At 41.8% G+C, this 20176-nt stretch overlaps 1 protein-coding gene across 2 annotated transcripts; it reads right to left on the reverse strand.

The window, feature by feature from the left end:
- Positions 1-2698: 2698 nt before the first annotated feature.
- On the reverse strand, positions 2699-15975 carry LOC122080817 (putative pumilio homolog 8, chloroplastic). Of its 2 annotated transcripts, XR_006140916.1 has the most exons (5): positions 15830-15975; positions 9243-9401; positions 4079-4242; positions 3618-3865; positions 2699-3115 (listed from the first exon to the last, which is right to left on the reverse strand). XR_006140916.1 is itself a non-coding variant. In XM_042647675.1 (4 exons), the coding sequence occupies exons 1-4, from the start codon at positions 4835-4837 to the stop codon at positions 3084-3086; spliced, it is 417 nt and encodes a 138-aa protein (XP_042503609.1). In that variant the 5' UTR covers positions 4838-4872; the 3' UTR covers positions 2699-3083. The 2 variants fall into 2 exon arrangements, 1 of the variants encoding a protein (XP_042503609.1); XM_042647675.1 differs by lacking the exons at positions 9243-9401; positions 15830-15975 and adding an exon at positions 4793-4872 and having other exon boundaries at positions 3690-3865.
- Between the last annotated feature and the right edge of the window lie 4201 nt (positions 15976-20176).

Here is a 20176-nt window from a genome sequence, read left to right on the forward strand (position 1 = left end):
TTCATATCAATATTGTAAAATGACAAATGTAACATATGACATATCATTATTGTATTTGAGCAATTACAATTAAAAATGTAATTCTAAGCATGTGAGCAATTTAGTAATAATAAACACTCCAAAATAAACACAGTCCATCCCTCATTTGGTTTATGTTCGAGTATGTTAGGGTTCAAGTACAGCCACAGATCGACCAACTCAATTTCGATTTCAAGATTTGTGTGCGTCACTGTCCTAGATACAATGGAAATCGAACATCAATACGTATCTGGAATATTAGGAGGGACCCACTTGGGTCACCCCAAAATGGAACAGTCAGGGTTTCCCATTAACAGTATTGTCACTGGAAACACTCATCGAAAACAGGATATTTCCATCGAAAATATCAGTACTGTTTCTGGTGGTGTTGATAGAGAGCTTACAAGCCTCTGTGATCCACCAAAAATATGCCACCAGAAGTAGACCCAATGGATCCAGTGGGCTGTTTCAGGTGGTGGTTCAGAACAGTCTACCAATTTTAGGGCTTTTCGGCTCAGGCCCAATCGCCAAGATTTGTTCCGTGGAGTTTGTAGGGGATGTCCTAGCATCATTCTAAGCCAATAAAATCCCGATTCTATCGAACCATTTGGGAGATACGTCGATCGAATGATCAAAACCCTACTTGGTCATTTGGGAATACTTGTTGTTAGAGCTCACTGGGCTTGGTTCGAGCTCGGTAAGAACACAGGGAGGTTAGAATATGCATTCTACGACCTCAACATGATTTGTACACTAAGATTCCATCCATACCTAGCTTTGCCTAGGTCAAAATGAAGAGAGAGAGAGAGAAAGAGTGGTATGAGAGGTTATACTTACCTCCGGTAGCGATTCCGATGACTAGCCAGCAGCCGACACCAAGGTAAAACCCGTTCCCCTTCTTTTTCTTCTTCTTCTTCTTTTTCCTTCCTCTCCACTCTTACGTTTGGGCAAAGAAGAAATGAGGAAATGAATTCCTCATTTCTAACTTATGAGTTAAAGTGGACCTTAGGGTCTGTTTGGCTGGTCCCTATTCAGATCGATTAGATTAATATGACTTTCGGAGCCTAAGAACTCGACCACTTAGGTTCAAAATGAGTTCACGTCACGAGAAAAATGTGAGGGATGATTTGGGATCATCTGCGATTGTTAACGACACGAGTGGCGAGACCCATGGGCGTCAACACCATAACACCAGCCTGTTATACTCACCAAAAACAACCCACCGGATTCAGGCCTAGTGGATTCGGTGGCATATTTCTGGTGGTCAATACAGCTTCCTGTCCTATAGCTGGTCTTACACGGGTGGTTGCCTTTGGCCCTGCTCAAGGCCTTTCAGCAACACCGATACGTGTTGAGATTTGTATTTGAGGGGTCGGGTCACTCACCGTCTGGGATTGGAAGGTACGAATATCCTCCAGTTAGATTGACACGCGATGCACGAATGCTTGGGGTCATCTCTCCCCCTTAGGTAATGGGCGGCCATGAGCCAAAACCCGACTGTGCTTCCAATCTTTTATCCGAGACCTAGCGCAATAGTTCAAATTAGACCGAGTCAGGGCATGAGTGTAACATAGAATAAGGGTGTTAATTGGCTCGGTTCATATTTATTTGGCTAAAATCAAAACCGCACCATTTACTAAACGGTTGCACTTTCTGAAACCGCAACCGTTTAGTAAATGGTTTATGTTCCACGGTTTTTAAACAGTGTCAATTTTATGGTTTTGATCGCAGTTTCTAAACGGTTAGCAATCGGTTTGCTACTTTATTCTCATGATTACTAAAATTTGTTTTTGTTGATAAACGTTTCAATCTTGTATTAAATTAAATGAGACATTAAACAAGCAATGATTTAATTACATAACTACATAATATGAGTAAAGTATTGAATAGAATGTTGGACAACCTCTATGGTCCTTAATTCTTCACTAAATTAAACCATTATGTTTTGTTAAAACAACCAAATATTTAATTGTTATACGTGCTAATCGGATCGGTTTTGAAGTTTTAAATGGTTTGATTTTCACGGTGTCAATTTGGTTTGAAACCAACGGGTTAAACGGTTAAAACCAACCCGACCCATTTAACTAATCGGTCATAAACTTGAAACCTAAACCGAACCATTTACTAAATGGTTTGTGGTTTCAGTGTAAACAGCCTGGTTCGATTTCAGTAAACAGTTTCGATTTGAAATTCACATCCTTACTCTAGACCATTCTTTGCCTCTAGAAGTTTCTTTACACTACCCAACATAATGGTAGAAGGCTCTAGAAAATGGACTGTAGAAAGTGTAGAAACTTACCGTTGTTTAGCCCAATGGCCTAAGTCAATGGGCTGGTGAGTAGGCCCGTGGGCCTTTGTTGGGCATGTTGTGACAACTAACCACAATAGAGTACACAGCAATCGGGAAAAATTATTTCTATTTTTCAGCTTAAATCCTCTACACATATGTTCGCTTGGATGTAAACTTCACGTCCAAACACCTGTTCCCTTTATTTTCATAAATACCATTTTTCACCTTTTAAATGAACTAAATGGAACAAGAGTTGACAATTAAAAAATACATTGAGATGAACGTATGTGCAGGGGATCTTAACTCTGCTTTTTAAAATCACACTTGCCAACCCACGTATGATATTGAAGAAAACAAACAAAATTTTAATTCATGAATAAGGAGATTATCTTTGAAACTACATATTGAAATTTGAAAGTTGTGTCATATTCAAGAAACAAACATAACGTATCATTTTGTACTAACTCCTACAATTCATTCTTCATCTTCATCCACTTTTCCCACTTTGTACTAACATTGCAGTGCAATAAAACAACAGTAGAAAAAAAAATTAGAAAGATACATTTCAACTACTACAATGAGGGAAAATTAGAAGATGGGAAGCCGGCCTGGCCTGAAGAACTTTGGAGGTCCACCAATGAAGGCTCAACAGTACTGCCAGTAAACCTGCTTGTTGCCATTAAAAGGAGTATTAATCCCCTCCTTGATCAAATTGTAAACATTCCTTCCATTTGGATGGTACTGGAGTTCTGCAAGATGTGGCTGTAGGGCGATTTCAAGTCTCAGATAAAGGCGAAGATATGAACCCTGTAATGTCAAAAAAAAAAAAAAAAAAAAAAAAAGGGAAAATTATGTAAAAATGAGTTATTATATTAATAGAGTACTAGAATCAAGATAATTTATATAATAGCATTAATAAATAGTTTTTAAAATTAATTAGAAGTGGACATCATCATGGTTTAATGAATCGGATCAGATCGGGCAGAATCTAGTGGATCAGATCGATCCCAGGGGTGATCCCATATCAATGGATTGATATAGACAAAGTGTAAAAGGTTAAAAAAACCTTGACCTAGTGGTTTTTAGTCCTCCGTGGGTCCGTACTTGACCCCTATGTGGGTCTGTTATGGAATGACCAATAGCCCCTTGAACTCTAATAAAAACAAATTACTGTTTTTAAATGAAAACCTAGGATATTTCAAAGACTGAACCATGGTGGGCATCAAGTTTGTAGTTTCAGTATCAACCCACTTCATATATATATATATATATATATATATATATATATATATATATATAGTAGAATCACCTTGGTCGCCTTTAGAACTGTTTGGATCACATAGTTTCCAAACTGATTCTTTGCAACTTCAACAAGTTTCACCTTGAACAAGATCATTGACCACATATACTATCCCACCAGATATTGCGCATGTCTCTACTACATGGCTGCCAGACTTCTGCATTGAGAGCCTCACATAGAATTCTTGAAGCTTATGACATATTCTCCCATTGACACCCGGGTAGTGTATTCTTAGTACATGCTGCACTACATAGTTCCTACAAGCAATGAAAATCACAAGTACATTAACTTATCGAAATTGATCAGGAAAGTCAAAACCAGTTAACTAGCCATTAAGGAGAAAGTATTTATAAGTCTTCACATCGGACTGCTCACATCCGCCCATCATAGGATTATTACTACCTTGTGTGAAGAACCCCAACAAAAAACAAAGCCATAGAATATCAAAGAATAGAGGATGTGAGACATACCGATAAGGGTCTTGTGCCAAGAAAACTGAGTTTTCTTTGATAATGTCTAGGAGCTCTCTTTTATGGTCTTCTATCATATGATCAATGCATGTGTTGAGAGTAAGGCAACCTTGTGAATGTACAGCCAAATTGAGACAACTTCTTTTGGCAACTTCAAATATGGTCTGCACAATCAAATTTATTAGTTAAGGGCCTTAGAGAGAGAGAGAGAGCTACACTATATATATATATATATATATATCATTATGGCGACGGTCTAGTAACTCTAAACATGCACGGATCACATGGTGGCCAGTTTGATGGATCTAGGAGCTAGAGCTTCCTTAATATGAACAATCAAATATAATTTCCTAACCATTTTGATGAGCTTCCGAACACAAATTGTGCTGCACATACAAAACATTATGACTTAACCTAAGAAAAGAAATAGAAGAAACAAAATTATTTCTAAGAATAAGAAAGAAATTAAAATAATCCTTATGTACCCATTCTTATTGATTAAAACCCAAAAAAGGTCATCTTCTTGAGATGCCCTTTTTTGGGTGAAAACAAATATTTCACCATAACAAATATTTTCTAAATTCATTGGTGATGAGATCAATGATGATGATGATGTTGCAAGAGGAGACTACTGCTTTGAATATCTTTCTCATAACTATTTCACCATAACAATCTAAGATCCTTTTTAAGTACTGTGATGTGGTAAAAATTGACCAGCCAATCCTCCTTGCAGTTTCTGATGCTTCCGTCGATCTGCATAGAAGAGAAGATAGGGGAGAACTGGGCTGACCCGACGGGAGACTCTCCGATGCCTAAGTTAGATATTTCCACAGCAGATACTCAAGAGAGTTTTCAGTTAAAAGAAGTGATCGATCCCCACAATGGAGGCTTGCCTTGGTATTTATAGACTACTGATGGAGTGGAGAAAAGGGAAAGTCCGTGGAGGGTCCTACTAGGTGTGGAGTCCTGGAAAGGAACGACTCTCTGATGCTAGGAATATTCCAGATCCTAGGGTATATTGGGGGAATATTCCCCTCTTATCTCGAAAGTGCCAGCCATAGGAGGGGTGGATGCCTCTGATAATGTGTAGTGGATAGAGTTTCGTCCTTGTGATCAGGGATTACGTTCCTTGAATGTAGGAGTGGATGAGAGCACGTTTCTGGGAGCCTTGCCTGATGATGCCGGGCCGAGGTGGTACTCGGCCAGAGGAGAGGCCGAGGTGGTAGTACGGCCTATTGAGGGTAGAGGTGGAAGCTCGGGCTGATGGGGGCCGAGGTGGTAGCTCAGGCTGATGAGATACCGAGGTGGCAGCTCGGCTTGATGTGGGGCCGAGGTGGTAGCTCGGCCTGATGAGGGCCAATGTGGCAACTCAGCCTGATGAGGGCCCAAGTGACAGCTCAAGCTGATGAGGGCCGAGGTGGCAGCTTGGGCTGATGAGATGCTGAGGTGGCAGCTCAGCCTGATAAAGGATCGAGGTGGCAGCTCGGCCTGATGAGAGGCCAGGTGGTAGTTCAGCTTGATAAGGGGCCAGGGTGGCAGTGCAGCATTAGTTTGAACGCTCCTTAGTCATGCCGTGGTCAGGGAGATTTACCCTCATCACCAGCCCCCCGCTCTAGCAGTTCGATTCGGACAACTAGAGCATTAAAAGCGGTTGACTTTTGGGATAGTGCACCATACCTTCAGAGCGAAATGCACTGGTTTTGCTAAGTGTCACAGTGCCGTAATTTCACATCGGGCAGGCGAAGAGGCTGCTTTGGTGGTGTCGAGCTAGAGCTCGGTCTTAGATGCTATTGAGCTGAAGCTTGGTCTTTATGTCTTCGATGTTAAGGTCATGGGGTGTTAAACTTGGATTTGGTCTTGGTAGTGCCGAGCTGGAGCTCGGTCTTAGATGTTGCCGAACTGAAACTTGGTCTTTATACCTTAGATGTTAAGGTCTTGGGGTGCCAAACTTGGGTTTGGTCTTGGTAGTGCCGAGTTGGAGCTCAATCTTAGATGATGCCGAGTTGAAACTCGGTCTTTATGCCTTAGATGTTAAGGTCTTGAGGTGCCAAACCTAGGTTTGGTCTTGGTGGTGATGAGTTGGAGCTCAGTCTTAGATGTTGCCGAGCTAAAGCTCTCTCTTTATGCCTTAGATGTCAAGGTCTTGAGTTGCCAAACTTGGGTTTGGTCTTGGTGGTGCCGAGCTAGAGCTTGGTCTTAGATGTTATCGAGCTGAAGCTCGGTCTTTATGCCTTAGATGTTAAGGTATTGAGGTGCCAAACCTGGGTTTGGTCTTGGTGGTGCTGAGCTGGAGCTCGGTCTTAGATGCTGCCGAGCTGAAGATCGATCTTTATGCCTTAAATGTTAAGGTCTTGGGGTACCAAACTTGAGTTTGGCCTTAGTAGTACCGAGTTGGAGCTCAGTCTTAGATGCTGCTGAGCTAAAACTCGGTCTTTATGCCTTAGATGTTAAGGTCTTGAGGTGCCAAACCTGGGTTTGGTCTTAGTGGTGCCGAGTTGGAGCTCGGTCTTAGACATTGTCAAGCTGAACTCGGTCTTAAACGAGCTGGATATTTAAGAGAAGTTTCTTAGTTTATTGATATGTGGCATGCACTTATGACAAATACATTGCTTCGAAATAGAGTCCAATCCTCTCTGTGAATGAAATTTAATAATTGAAATATGAAAACTAAGGTGCTGAGAATAAAAAATCAATAAGACTAACGCCCGGTCGTGGGGACTTCAATGTGATCTATTGGTAAATTTTTTTGAGATTTTCAACATTCCATACTCTTGGTATAGCCATACCCCCTGAGTCTGCAAGTGGTAAGTATCGGGGTGAACCACTTTGGAGACTATGTACGGGCCTTCCTAGTTCGCGCTTACCTTGCCTTCACTTCTCGGGTCCACCACAACTGCTTTTCTAAGGACCAAGTCACCTATTATGAATCCTCATGGTCGGACGTTTCGACTGTGATACTGTCGCACTTTTCGCTTGTAGGTTTCATTTCGTACTAGGGCTTCTTCTCGAACTTCATCGATAAAGTCGATGTTTACTTAAAGCCCTGGCTCTTTCTGTGATGCTTCAAACGTTGTTGATCGGAATGAAGCTTGGATCACTTCTACTAGGGTCAAGGCTTCAGTCCCGAATGCCAATCGAAATGGAGTTTCCTTTGTAGGGATTCGAGCTGAGGTACGGTATGCCCAAAGTACACTATGAAGCTAGTCAACCCAATTCTTCTTCTCCCTGTCAAGCCTCTTCTTTATTCCATCCAGAAGTATGTGGTTGGCCTTTTCTACCTAACCGTTCGACTGGGGTTGTGCTATCGCAGTGTTTCAGAAATCAATGTTAAAATTACTACAAAAGAGCCTAAATTTCTGATTGTCGAATTGTCGCCCATTGTCTATGACTAGTACTTTTGGGACACCATAGTGATATATATCATGGTCCCTTACAAACTTTTCTATTGCCTGCTTAGTGATCTTTGCTAGGGGACGCACTTCCACCAACTTTGTGAAGTAATCAATAGCAACAATCAAGAACTAGACACCACCCTTGCCTTTCTTAAACTGTCCTAGGATATCCATTCCCCACATCGCAAATGGGATTGGACAGATTATGAAGCTAAGTTCTGTAGCAGGGATGTATGGTATTGGGGTGTGTACTTGACACTTAAAGCATCGCCAGAGGAACTTTATTGCATCTTGCTGTATTTTTGTGCAGTAGAATCCTTTGTACAACACTTTGTAGGCCAATGCCCTTCCTCCCATGTACCCCCGATAAATTCCTTCATGGACTTCTCGGAGTGTTTCTTCAGCTCGGCTTGGAGGTAGGCACTTCAGTAGAGCCCAAGATATTGCCCTTTTGTACAGTAGTCCTCCTTGGATAGTGTAGTTGCCTGCTCTTCTTTTAACTGCCCTTGCTTCTGTTTAATCTTCTGGGAGATGTCCATCTCATAAATAGCCTACAATGGGGTCCATCCAGCTATGCTCGGCTGACTTCGTATTGTTGCACATCACTTCTTGCTCATAGATAGGTCTGTCCAGTACTTCAAAATATACCGAGCTTACGCAGTCACCGAGTTCTATTGTAGCTAGTTTGGAGAGGGCATTTGCCACCGTATCTTCTTCCCATGGAACTTGTACCATTGCGAACGTGTTGAAGTTGGTAATCAAACGACGCGTTTCTTTTAGATATTTAGCCATTCTCTCTTCCTTGGCCTCATATTGCCCATTGATTTGGTTCACAATTAACCGTGAGTCACTATGTTCAACCAGATCCTCTGCCATTACAGCCTTTGCCAGTCTGATTCCCACTATCAAGGCTTCATATTATGCTTCATTATTTGTTGCAGGAATGTAAATTTGAGGGCGTATTGTATTGCGAATTCCTCTAGGATCTACAGCACAAGTTCTGCGCCACTCCTTATTGTGGTGCTGGATCCATCAACAAAGAGTTTTCACTTTCTGTTCGGCTTGACCTTCGCCACTATCTCTTCTTAGGTCTGTGTACATTCTACCAAGAAATCAGCCAGTGCCTGACCCTTGATTGCACTTCTTGGTTGGAACACTATGTTATGCTCACTTAACTCAACAACCCAGCCCACCATCCATCCAGCTATGCTAGGGTTGTGAAGTGACTTCCGCAGTGGCTGATCTGTCAGTGTAGCTATAGTGTTTGCTTGGAAGTAGGGTCTCAACTTCCTAGCTACCACGACCAGTGCTAATGCAAGCTTCTCCATTCTCGAGCACCAGGTTTTTGCATCCAGGAGTATGTGACTCACGTAGTAGAAAAGCTTCTGGGTCTCTTATGAGAATTATGCTGACGACTACTGAGGAAGTAGCAAGATAGAGTTGTAACACCTCTTTTGGCTCTGGCCGGTTCAGCAGAGGAGGCCTTGTCACACCCTGCTCGCACTATACCGAGCCGGTGACCGAGTTAACATCGGTTAACTCACAAACCTACTAGGATCAACCATGCAGTAACTACCATACAACATACATCTACTAATCTAAGATAGGACCTATATTTTCAGTGGAAAACCTATTCATAATAATACCTGTAATTGTTTCCCAAATACTTGATATCGAAATTGAGTTATAAAAGTTATATACATTTGGGCCCGAAGGCAATATGTATATATAAAAATATAATAATTTAAGCATCAAGTAACAAAAGGGAGTACATCAAAAGAATAAAAAAAAATCACTCAGGAGTCACAGCAGCCATGCAGTACAATCCTCTCACTTGCAATCGGTGCCATGCTCGAACTCAATAAGGACCCACTAGTCCTCAGATCGAAACTCCACAGTGGGGCCCGCCTCCTGATGGCCAGGTGGATAACCTGCAAAATCATTTAAAAAGATTTATGCACATGGGATGAGCTCATTAGCCTAGTAAGTGGAAAGGAAAACCACACAAGGCAAACCATACAAACAATCACCAAACGGATGAGCCTATATGCAATTCATTTTAACTCTATTAGCCTAACAACATTACTAGGTCATAGGTTTTGTGCTACTCACAACCACAATGCGCGTATACCCAGGGTACGAGCCACGAATCTCATCCCGCGATACGCCCATAGGATTGTCGGAGAAGGCCTACCTTTGCAATCGAAATTTAAAATGTAAGCCGACTCTCGACAAATTTAAATGATAGAAAGTAAATGGGTAACTCCGTAAGAAATAAAAGCAATACGATCAGCCCTCTAAATATATCACAAGGGTTACCGATTGTCCTAGTGATCAACCGTGCATACTTCTAACCACTGCAGGAGTTCGACAATCGTAACCCGATGCTTCCCCCCAATGATGCCCTAATAAGTAAACCCCTGTTGGGAAGGATTGTAGCACGAGGATAAATCACATCCTAGCCACATGCCTCTATATGAGCATAGTACGATTACACGATGGCATCGCGTCCCATACCACGTGCCACCATACTCGTTTTCAAATCGACTACGATATCTAATCTAGCATATATGTCATGTCCAAATGAAATTCTTCCATCACATACATCAAGACATAAAGGATATTTGCCATAAAGCAAACCGTGGCATATTATGTAAATGCACATACAATGTGTGATATGACATATGTGATGTCTAGTCTACACACAAGTAATATGATGACATGGCTAGGCTAACACATGTTAAATGATGCATAACATTTTGAATTTAAATCAGAGTCACTCCCCACATACTTGTATATGTACACAGTGCTTATACCCGGTACGAAAAAGATTCGACATGTAGGTACGCGTATATTGAGTGTAACCTATCATGAACATAATAGTTTATCAGTTCACTATATGTGGGGTCAAAATCATAATGTTTGAATATTAAAATCGGGCTTAGAATCATAAATGGGGGTTACCCATCAAATTTGGATCAATTCTGGGAATTTCTGAAAAGATAAGTGGGTTAGAGCCAAAGACCGGTGGGCTATATAGCCTGCCGGTTATTCCAGAACCTGAAATTTGAGTTATGGAAACTCAAGTGGGCTAAAACCTGAAGATCAGTGGGCTAAGTAGCCCGTCGATTACTCCAGAACCTGAAAACTAAGTTCTGAAAACTCAGGTGGGCTAAAACCAGAAGATCAGTGGGTTATGTAGCCCACCGGTTTCAGCCCGCCAATTACTCCAGAGCCCAGAATCTGAGTTTTGGGAACTCAGGTGGGCTAAAATCAAAAGACAAGAGGGGTAAAAATACCTCCAGTCTTTGAACAAAATTTTTTCAACATCATTTCTGACTTTCCTCCGACTTGGGAAACTTGTTTGGGGATGATCTGGAGACTCAAATCACTTGTCTAAGGTCCAATCACGTACTCTCAACATAGATTTAAGGTTAAATCAAAAGAAAATGAAGATTCTCACCTCTTTTTGAAGAACACCAATGAAACCCTAAATTTTACTTTTTTTTCTCAAGAACCTCCAAATACTCTAGATCTTCATCAACATTCCTTTCAAATACTTCAAAATCATTATACACACCTTCCATTAGACCTTAGATTTGATTATCCAAGTATGATTAGCAAGATCCAAGTGAGTTCTTTCTCAAAAATCAAAAAGAGGGTTTAAGGATGGGATTTTCTTAAGAATCCTTAGAATGTGTGAAATACCTACCTCAAATCGAAGACCTCGATGAGATGATCATAAATCTGGGCTCAAAATACTAAGACCCAACTCTGGTGAAGCTCTATGGTCTATTTCCCTTCTTCTTTCTTCTTCTTCTTCTTCGTCCTCCTTTTCTTTCTTCTTCTTTCTCTCTCTTCTTTACTCTCCCACCGACCATCTAACATTAATGAGGGAAAAGACAATTAATGTCTCCCCCTTTTATACTTGTCCCCCCAAAAATATCTTCTAAATCTCAGGTGGGCTAAATCTCAGTTGGGCTATCTCAGGTGGGCTAAATCTAAGGTGGGTATATCTTAGGTGGGTACATCTCAGGTGGCTAAATCTCTGGTGGGCTTCAATGAAAATAAACTCCCACATAATATTAGATTTTGTTAGCACCCACAAATACTAGTACGTATATTTAATTTTTATATATGACCTCGTGGCACATGCAAGTGCAAGGCTTGGGTGCATGTATTACACTTGGTAACCGCTCGGTCACATCAGGCCAACCTGAGTTCAAGGTCAACCTTGCTACCATATTCCATGTGGTACCTATGTCGGTTCTCTCCAGTTCAACCCCTTAATGATCACCAAGTCAATGCGGTTAATTAGACCAGGTTTAGAAAGTAGGATATTATATTACCCCTATTTTTGAAAATTTCATCCCCAAAATTGTAGTACCTGGTTATCTGAAAAGATGAGGATACAAGGTTTGAATATCATCCTCTTTCTCCCAAGATGCCTCTTTGATCGGGTGATTGACCCATCGAATCTTCACAAAAGCAATAGAGCGATTGCGGAGGATTTTCACCTTTCGATCTAAGATCTTAATCGGATGTTCTTTATATGTCATATCAGCTTCTAAGTATTTCGATTCCACAAGTAGTAAGTGGGATGGATCATGAACGTACTGCTTCAACATGGATATATAGAAGACATAGTGAACACTGCTGAGGAAAGGTGGTAATGCCAACATGTATGCTACTGCTCCAACTCGCTTCAAAATCTCAAATGGCCCAATATATCTCGGATCTAAGTTACCCTTCTTGTGAAATCTACGCAAGCCTTTGGTAGGAGATATTTTGAGGAACACTTTCCCTCCCTCTTGGAATTCTATTTCCATCGTACGAGTATCCGCATAGTTCTTTTGATATGATTGGGCTGCTTTAATTCTTTCTCTAATGATATCGACTTTATCACATGTCATCTGAATCATTTCTGGTCTAAGCATTCGACGTTCACCTACTTCATCCTAGTATAGAGGAGTTCTGCACTTTCTACCATATAGTGCTTCGTATAGAGCCATTCTAATTGTAGTTTGGTAGTTGTTGTTGTAAGCAAACTCCATAAGAGGTATATATTCCTCCCAATTGCCACTCATTTTTATGGCACAGGCTCGAAGCATATCTTCTAATATCTGTATTGTCCGCTCGGACTATCCGTCTGTCTGTGGATGGAAAGCCGTACTCAGATTCAATTGTGATCCCAAGGCTTGCTGAAAACCTTTCCAGAATCTGGAGGTAAATCTCGGGTCTCTGTCTGATAAAATACTCACTGGTACACCATGTAGAGCTGTGCCAACTTATCCATGTAGATATGTACCACTCTTCTAGGGTGATCTCCGCAGATGTTTGTCGTGTACAGAGGAGAGTGGTGTGCCTCTATGATCAATTCACTCATTGGGACATGTGCCTCGACATCGACTCTCGGATCCACTTAAGAGAGCCTTTCGATGTCTCTAGCTCCGACTCTGACTCTGACTCTGACTAGTGCTCTAGACTGATGACCTATTATCTTCTCTTGACCTTTTACTTGTCATTTTTATTTGACTTTTTAGCTTTATTTGACAGTCTTACCTATTGTGGGTTTCATAGCTGATTTTTATACTTTACTTACGTGATCGAATTGGTATGACTTTAAGAAATGACAGCATCTGTGATTCATTTTGTAATTTATTTCATTTTATGTATTTAAAGTTTAAATTGTGATCTTGATAGAAATTATGAATTATTGAATGGTTTGCTTATATTAAACTGCGTGGTTTGATGGTCGCTGACATAGCCTCTATATATTATTATTTTATTATTCTTGTTATCCATCAGGTTTGATGTTTGAAATTTTTTTATTTTTCTCATTTTACACTTTTATGCTACCAAAATTTTGTTAAAACTTTCACTACCAAGTAAATTCAATTATGAAAATTTCAAAAACTAGTTACCTAGGATTCATATTAATAACGCATGCATGCCATGAATGTAATGGTTACAAATTTTTACATTTAAATTTAAAGCTTTTAATTTTTTCATAAGGTTTTTATCTTCACCCACCCCAGATCCATTATACTTTCTATAAGGTCTAAGCAGTATGCTATAGGCAGACAGAGCATCGCACTCTGATACCACTATTATCACACCTCGCCTGCACAAAGCCAAGCCGGTGACCGAGTTAACACCGGTTAACTCACAAACTTGCCAGGATCAATAATGTAGTAATTGGCATACATCATACATCTACTAATCTAAAATAGGACCTGTATTTTCAGCGAAAGACCTATTCATAATAATACCTGTAATTATTTTTCAAATACTTGGTACCCAAATTGAGTTATAAAAGTTATATACATTTGGGCCCGAAGGCATGATATATACATATAAAAATACAACAATTTAAGCATCAAGTAACAAAAGAGAGTACATCAAAAGAATAAAAAAGAATCACCCAGGAATGACAGCTGGCATGCAGCACAATCCTTGCACGTGCAATCGGCACCGTGCTCGAACTCGATAAGGATCCACCAGTCCTCAGATGAAAACTTCGCAATGGGGCCTGATTTCTGATTGCTAGGAAGATAACCTATAAAATCATTTGAAAAGAGTTGTGCATGTGGGATGAGCTCACTAGCCCAATAATTGGAAAGGAAGACTACATAAGGAAAACCATACAAACAATCACCATACATATGAGCCTATATGTAATTCATTTTAACCCTATTAGCCTAATAACATTACTAGGTCATAGGTTTTGTGCTACTCACAATCACAGTGCATGTATACCTTGGGTACGAGCAGCGAACTCCATCCTGCGATATGCCCATAGGGTTGTCAGAGAAGGCCCACCGTTGGTACCAAAATTTAAAATACAAACCGACTCTCGATAAATTTACATGACAGAAAGTAAATGGGTGACTCCACTAGAAATAAAAGCAGTACGATTGACCCTCTGAATATATCATTGGGGTTATCGACTATCCTAGTGATCAGCCATGCATACTTCTAACCGCTGCAGGAGTTTGACAATCGTAACCCCTATGCTTCTCTCCAGTGATCCCCCAACATGTAAACCCCTGTTGGGAAGAGTCATAACATAAGGGTAAATCACATCATAGCCACATGTCTCTACATGAGTATAGTATGATTACACGATGGCACTGCGTCCTATACCACGTGCCACCATGCACTCATTTTCAAGCTGACTACGACATCTAATCTAGCTTATACGTCATGTCCAAATGAAATTCTTCCATCACATACATCAAGACATAAAAAATATTCGCCACAAAGCAAAGTGTAGTATATTATGTAAATACACATATAATGCGTGATATGACATAAGTGATGTCTAGTCTACACACAAGTAATATGATGACATGGCTAGGCTAACACATGTTAAATGATGCATAACATTTTGAATTTAAATTAGAATCCACTCCCCACTTATTTGTATATGTACATGGTGCTTGTACCCGATACGAAAAAGATCCGACATGTGGGTATGCGTATATTGGGTGTAACTTATCATGAACATAATGGTTTATCATTTCACTAAATTGGTGTCAAAATCATCATGTTTGAACATTAAAATCGGGTTTAGAATCATAAATGGGGGTTACTCATCAAATTTGGACCAATTCTGGGAATTTCTAAAAAGACAGATGGGCTAGAGCCAAAGACCGGTGGGCTATGTAGCCCGTCGGTTTCAGCCCATCGGTTACTCTAGAACCTAAAATCTGAGTTCTGAAAACTTAAGTGGGCTAAAACTTGAAGACCGGTGGGCTAGGGTAGCCTACTGGTTTTAGCCCACCGGTTACTCCAAAACCTAAAAACTGAGTTTTGAAAACTCAGGTGGGCTAAAACCAGAAGACTGTAGCCCACTGGTTTCAGCCTGTCGGTTACTCCAGAGCCCAGAATATGAGTTCTGGGAACTTCGGTGGGCTAAAACCAGAAGACAGGTGGAGTAAAAATACCCCAATCTTTGAACGAAATTTTTTCAACATCATTCCTGACTTTCCTCTGACTTGGGGAACTTATTTGGGGATGATCTGGCGATTCAAATCACTTGTCTAAGGTCCAATCACATATTCTTAACCTAGATCTAAGGTCAAATCAAAAGAAAAGGAAGATTCTTACTTTTTTCAAGAACACCAATGAAACCTCAAATTTCACTTCTTTTGCTCATGAACCTTCAAATACTCTAGATATTTACTAACACTCTTTTCAAGTCCTTAAAATTCATTATACACACCTTCCATTATACCTTAGATTTGATTATCCAAGTAGGATTAGCAAGATTCAAGTGAGTTTTTTTCTAAAAATAAAAAAGAGAGTTTAAGGATGGGGTTTTCCTAAGAATCCTTGGAATGTGTGTAATACCTACCTCAAATTAAAGGCCTCGATGAGATGATCATAAATTTAGGCTCAAAATACCAGGACCCAGCTGTGGTGAAGCTCTATGGTCGATTTCCCTTCTTCTTTCTTCTTCTTCTTCTTCTTCTTCTTTTTCTTTCTTCTTCTTTCTCTCTCTTCTTTACTCTCCCACCGGCTAACTAACATTAATGAGGGAAAAGACAATTAATGTCTCCCCCTTTTATACTTGGCCCCCCCAAAATATCTTCTAAATCTCAGGTGGGCTATCTCGGGTGGGCTAAATCTCAGGTAGACTATCTCAGGTGGGCTAAATCTCAGATGGGTATATCTCAGGTGGGTACATCTCTGGTGGGTATATCTCAGGTGGACACGTCTCAGGTGGGTATATCTTAGGTGGGTACATCTCAGGTGGGCTATCTCAGGTGGTTAAATCTCAGGTGGGCTTCAATAGGAATAAACTCTCACATAATATTAGATTACGTTAGCACCCACAAATACTTGTACGTACCTTCACTTTTTGTACATGACCTCATGGCACGTGCAAATGCAAGGCTTAGGTGCATGTATTACACTTGGTACCCACTCGGTAACGTCAGGTCAATCCGAGTTCAAGGTCACCCTTGCTATCATATTCCATATGGTACCTGTGTCGGTTCTCTTCGGTTCAGCTCTTATATGATCAAACCAAGTCAATGCGGTTAATTAGACCGGGTTTAGAAAGTAGGTTATCACAGGCTTGGTCAGGCAGACTTTGATTTCTTCAAAAGCCACTTTGCATTCCTCTGTACAACAAAATTGATGGTGTCCTTTTCCTCCTTTCAGTAACTTGAAGAAGGGAAGGCACTTGTCTCCAGCGCGGAACAGGAGCCTATTCAGTGCAGCCAGGCACCCTGTCGGCTTCTAAACTTCGTGACTATTTTTTGGAGGGTGCATTTCTTGAATGGCCTCAATTTTAGAGGGGTTTGCCTTTATCTTCCTTTGCGATACTAGGAAGCCCAAGAACTTCCTAGAGATTACTCTGAATGCACACTTGGTAGGATTTAGCCCCATCTGGTTCTGCCGTAGGACATCGAAGGCTTCCTTCAGATCTAGCACATGATTAACTCCTTTTGCACTCTTGACTAGCATGTCATCAATGTAAACTTTCATGTTTCTTCCGATTTGGATTTGAAACATTGTGTTCACAATCTTGAGGCTAAAGGGCATTACAGTGTAGCAGTAGTTACCTTGAGTGGTGAGGAATGCAGTTCTCCTCGTCTTCCACCTTCATCTTTATCTGGTTATAACCAGAGTGTGCATCCATGAAAGTCAGCATCTCGTGGCCTGTAGTTGAGTCTATGAGGGAGTCAACCCTGGGCAAGGGATAACAGTCCTTGGGATAGGCTTTGTTCAAGTTAGTGTAGTCTATGCAAATCCTCCACTTCCCATTGGACTTCGGAACCATGACTACATTGGCTAGCCAAGTTGGGTATTTTACTTCCCTTATAAACCCTGCAGCTAGGATTTTGCCAACCTCATTGATGATTGTGTTCCGATCAATCGCAAAGTTCCTGTGCTTTTGCTTGACAGGCTTGAAGCCACGGTTAACATCCAGACTGTGCTCAACTATGGCCCTTGAGATGCCGGGCATATCAGAAGCCTTCCATGCAAAGATATCAAAGTTTTCACCAAGGAAGTTTAGAATTTCATCGCAACGTTGGGAGCTCAACAATGCACCTAGCTGAATAGTCTTTGATAGCTCGACCTTAGTAATTGGGAGAGTGAGCAGTTGTTCAACTGGATTGGCTCAGTTTAGGAGGCTTCCATCATGGCAATGACGATTTCTACCATACATGCTAGGCCAGAGCAGGGCTTCTTGACAGACTTTATGAAATTAGCATAACATTGATTCCTTTTAACTGGACTTGTATTCCCCGATTCCGTTGCTGGTAGGGAACTTGACTTTTATATGCTTGGTGGACACAATCACTCCAAGGCCATTGAGACCAGGTCGGCCAAGGATTGCATTGTAGGGTGAGGCTATCTTGTCAATCATAAAAGAAACCATGGTAGTGGCCATTTAAGCTCCGTAACCAATGGTTATAGGCAGGTCTACAACTCCTTCTAACTCTGCTGGTATGCCCAAAAATTCGTACAAGGGTCCTGGGGCCGGCTTTAAGTCTCCAGTGCCAAGCCCTAGTTTCATGAAGGCTTCGTTGAACATGAGGTCAACGGAGGCTCCTGTGTCCACTAGGACCTTGTGGAAGGGGTGGTTGGCCACCACTAATTGAACCACGACGGCATCGTTATGAGGACAGTTCAACTCTTCCAGGTCTCTGTCAGAGAATGTAATGGGTGGATCTAGTCTGAGGGCCTTGATAGACTGCTTTGTGATGCATACGAATCATGCGTGAGCTTTTGCCTTTCTGACTGATTTCATCGTGGGTCCACCCATGATTGTTAGGATGGCTGGACCCACAGGTTGGTTATCGTACGTGTCAGCTCAGTCTATAGTTGGTTCCTTGGGCGGCTTGGTCCTATCTCGGCTCGACCTCACCTCATCTCTCCTCGGCTCAGGCTAATTCGCACCATATTTCTGCTTCAAATACTTATTAAGATATTTTGCCATAATGAGCTCATCAATTTTCTTTTTCAGAGACTTGCAGTCTTCAGTGTCATGTCCATAGTTTCAGTGGTAACGACAGTACTGATTGGGATTCCTTTCCTTTGGTTTAGCCGTCATTGGCCTGAGCCAGCAAAAATACTTCTGATCTTGGATCTCTAAGAGTAGGTTTGTTCACGAACGGTCAATTTCATATCGCTCGGGTTCAGCTATATCAAACGACCGATCTGTTCTGTTCTTTTTTGGCTCACAAGAATCGTCCTTAGGCCTCAGAGGCCTTCTCGTCTCCTTCTCTGATTGATCACCCCTATCAGTTATCCCCCTGACGGCTAGGACTTCTTCCATGTTGGCATGTTGATTGCACCATCTCAACAGCTCGAGCATTGTCTCTGGAAAATCAAGGGCAAGAGACTGAACCAGATCAGGGTGCATTACTCCATTGCACAATGTGTTATACGTCACTCCTTCCGGTAGGTTTTTACCTCTAGAGTCACCTTGGTGAATCGGGTAAGGGACTCTCTTATAGTCTCCCTTGCTCCCTGCCTCATGTTCATCACATTTTGCGTAGTTTGCTTCTGCTTTATACTAGCTTGGAAACGTTTGAGGAATGCTATCTTCAGCTCTTCATATCTATGGATGGATCGGGGCCGCAAGTCGACATCCACACCAGCGTGGTCCCTTTTAGTGAGGCTGCAAAGGCTCGGCAGTGGATTGCGTCTGACCTCCCATGGACTGTTATGGCTAAACTTTAGTATAGGAGATGATCATAGGGATCCGTGGTGCCATCATACGCATTAAAGACAGGTACCCTAAAATTTGGGGGCAGCTCGACATCTATCAACTCATCGGATAGCGCATTATGGGCCAGGATTACCGTTATGTCAGCCAGGTACCTTTGCCTCTGCATTCCTTCTACCCTCTTAGTGAGACATTGGGTGCGGCTCTCCAGGTCATCCCTTATTTCCTCAGCTCCGCCATTCAGGGAGCGGCGCTCCCTTTCAAATCTTCTAAGGCTTCTTCCTCAGTCTTGGTGCTTGCCAAGCTGATCCTGGCCTTACTGTTGTGCACCTCTGGCCAGCCTAGGAGGTGAGGCTTGATAACTTCTATGGGGTGGTGCTTCCCAAGCTGTCCTCTGTGAGGAGTTCTTGCGTTCCCCTCCTCACGGGCATGAGCATCTAGTTAGCCTTTGTGGTGAGCGCTGGCATCCCCCTGCTCTAGGGGATCTATGGGCATCACGTGTCTCAAGACTTTGGTTACGTGCAGAATGGCTAGCCCTCCCATTATGGGAAGAAAGGGGCCCTTGTTGGCGGCCCTCGGTGGGAGATCAGGGTGGCATCGAGCTAACTATGCGTGATATTTTGACCGATCCCCTCCTGGCTATTGACTGAGGGGTGACACTGTTGTTAGGTGATTCGTCTTGGGGTTGCCTATCCAGAGCTGCCCTAGGCAGCTGAGTTAAGCCAGTGTGGGGCACAGGGAGTGCTGAGCCGAACTGACATATGAAGTCTCATACTAGTATGTTTGTTGCTAACACCTGCAGCTGTAGGCTCTATATCTGTTCTTCATATTTGGGTGAGTCACTCAGGATGACTGACCTTGACGAGATTGTTGAGGGTTTTGCTCGTGCTGATCTCCCTCTCCTGGGGTAACATTCGCGTCAGGCTGGGCTTGCTGGGGCCTTTGTGGAGGATTTTGTATGGGAACGTTCTCTCGATCTGCCATTGGGGGTGGATGAGGATGTTCAAGTGGTTAATC

Source organism: Macadamia integrifolia, chromosome 6 (genome assembly GCF_013358625.1).
Source record: "Macadamia integrifolia cultivar HAES 741 chromosome 6, SCU_Mint_v3, whole genome shotgun sequence".
NCBI lineage: Eukaryota > Viridiplantae > Streptophyta > Magnoliopsida > Proteales > Proteaceae > Macadamia > Macadamia integrifolia.

Bases quoted from the DNA above. Each gene is read 5' to 3' on its own strand.
- LOC122080817 (XM_042647675.1), bottom strand. From the start codon at position 4,837: ATGCAGATCGACGGAAGCATCAGAAACTGCAAGGAGGATTGGCTG. The intron at 3,866-4,078 runs GTATGTCTCACA...CATTGCTTGTAG, and splicing joins TTGGCACAAGACCCTTATCG to GAACTATGTAGTGCAGCATG. The intron at 3,116-3,689 runs GTGAAACTTGTT...TTGACATTACAG, and splicing joins GGTCAATGATCTTGTTCAAG to GGTTCATATCTTCGCCTTTA.